At 50.3% G+C, this 1,090-nt stretch overlaps 1 protein-coding gene across 1 annotated transcript in view; it reads right to left on the minus strand.

Annotated features, from left to right (window-relative positions):
- Positions 1–1,090, minus strand: part of FLACC1 (flagellum associated containing coiled-coil domains 1) — a 39,174-nt gene that overhangs the window by 15,977 nt on the left and 22,107 nt on the right. The window contains exon 9 of the mRNA XM_045296636.1: positions 724–823. Within this exon, the coding sequence (XP_045152571.1) occupies positions 724–823 (100 nt within the window). The remainder of the gene's footprint in view (positions 1–723; positions 824–1,090) is intronic.

Here is a 1,090-nt window from a genome sequence, read left to right on the forward strand (position 1 = left end):
CCACATGTGATTATCGGCCAGGTTGGCACAATTAACTAACTCAGGGACGAGCTACCTTTAAATGATCGCATTATTGAAACCGACACACCCTCTGATATGAATGGAACAGGATGTGGTATAGGTTTGTAGATGCAAGCCCCAGTCCTGCTTCAACCAGTCGTCTAGGCCCAGGGCCAGAATTTCTATACCAGAATCTCCCTCCTTTGTCCATTTAGGAAACTCTGTGAGGGTGGGAGGGACTCCTGAGAAGCACGCTGCACGACCCAAGCTTTCTGTTCAGTGCTAGAAATACCAACGTGTCTATCAAACATGGCTCCCTTTGGAGGGATGTGCTGGGACAGAGGATCTTGCCGTAATGGATTGAAAGCCCTCCTCAGCAGGCCAATATTGAAAACCCTCATTCTGAAACCTCCGGAGCTTGGAGGGTCACTTCTGTCCAGATGGCAAGTCTACACACCCACCCGTGTCCCCACACATGCTTCAATCCACAAGTGAAAACTGGGAACTGGTGAGTTTGAGGGGGTACAGCCTTACACCCTCTGTTGGCTGAATCCCAGAAGAGACATTGTGGTCACTTTTGCTTTCTTAGTAACTCCAGACACCACCCATCTGGGAGTCCAGTGAGGTGGCTCCACTGTCCTCATCCTCAGTGAGTACTTGGCCATTTCCTCAAGTGTGACCAAGGACGGTGGCAGGTTTTGCAGCACCCGTCAGCATACTCACTTTGCTGTAGCAGGATCTTTTCTCGTTCCATCCTCTCATCCTTCTCCCATTCTGCCTTCCTCTTGGACCACTTATCCTCCATCTCATCATGAATGCTGTCCTGGGGGGGCACAGAGATGCACCATGCAGGGAAAAGAGAAAAGAAAAGGCCCGTGGTTGCTTCCCAACACGATCACTGAAGACAAAGCGGTGCACAAATAAATGTGGTGGAGAAGGCTGATGGTGCCTGGCTATCGAAAGCTATAGAGTCTGGGGTCTTAAAGGCTGGAAGGTAAACAAGTGGCCATCTAGCTGAGAAGCAACAAAGCCCACATGGAAGAAGCATACCAGCCTGTGTAATCACGAGGTGTCGATGAGATCAGGTGCC

The sequence above is a fragment of the Echinops telfairi genome, unplaced genomic scaffold (genome assembly GCF_000313985.2).
Source record: "Echinops telfairi isolate 266 unplaced genomic scaffold, ASM31398v2 ScPeMD7_3;HRSCAF=10, whole genome shotgun sequence".
Taxonomy (NCBI): domain Eukaryota; kingdom Metazoa; phylum Chordata; class Mammalia; order Afrosoricida; family Tenrecidae; genus Echinops; species Echinops telfairi.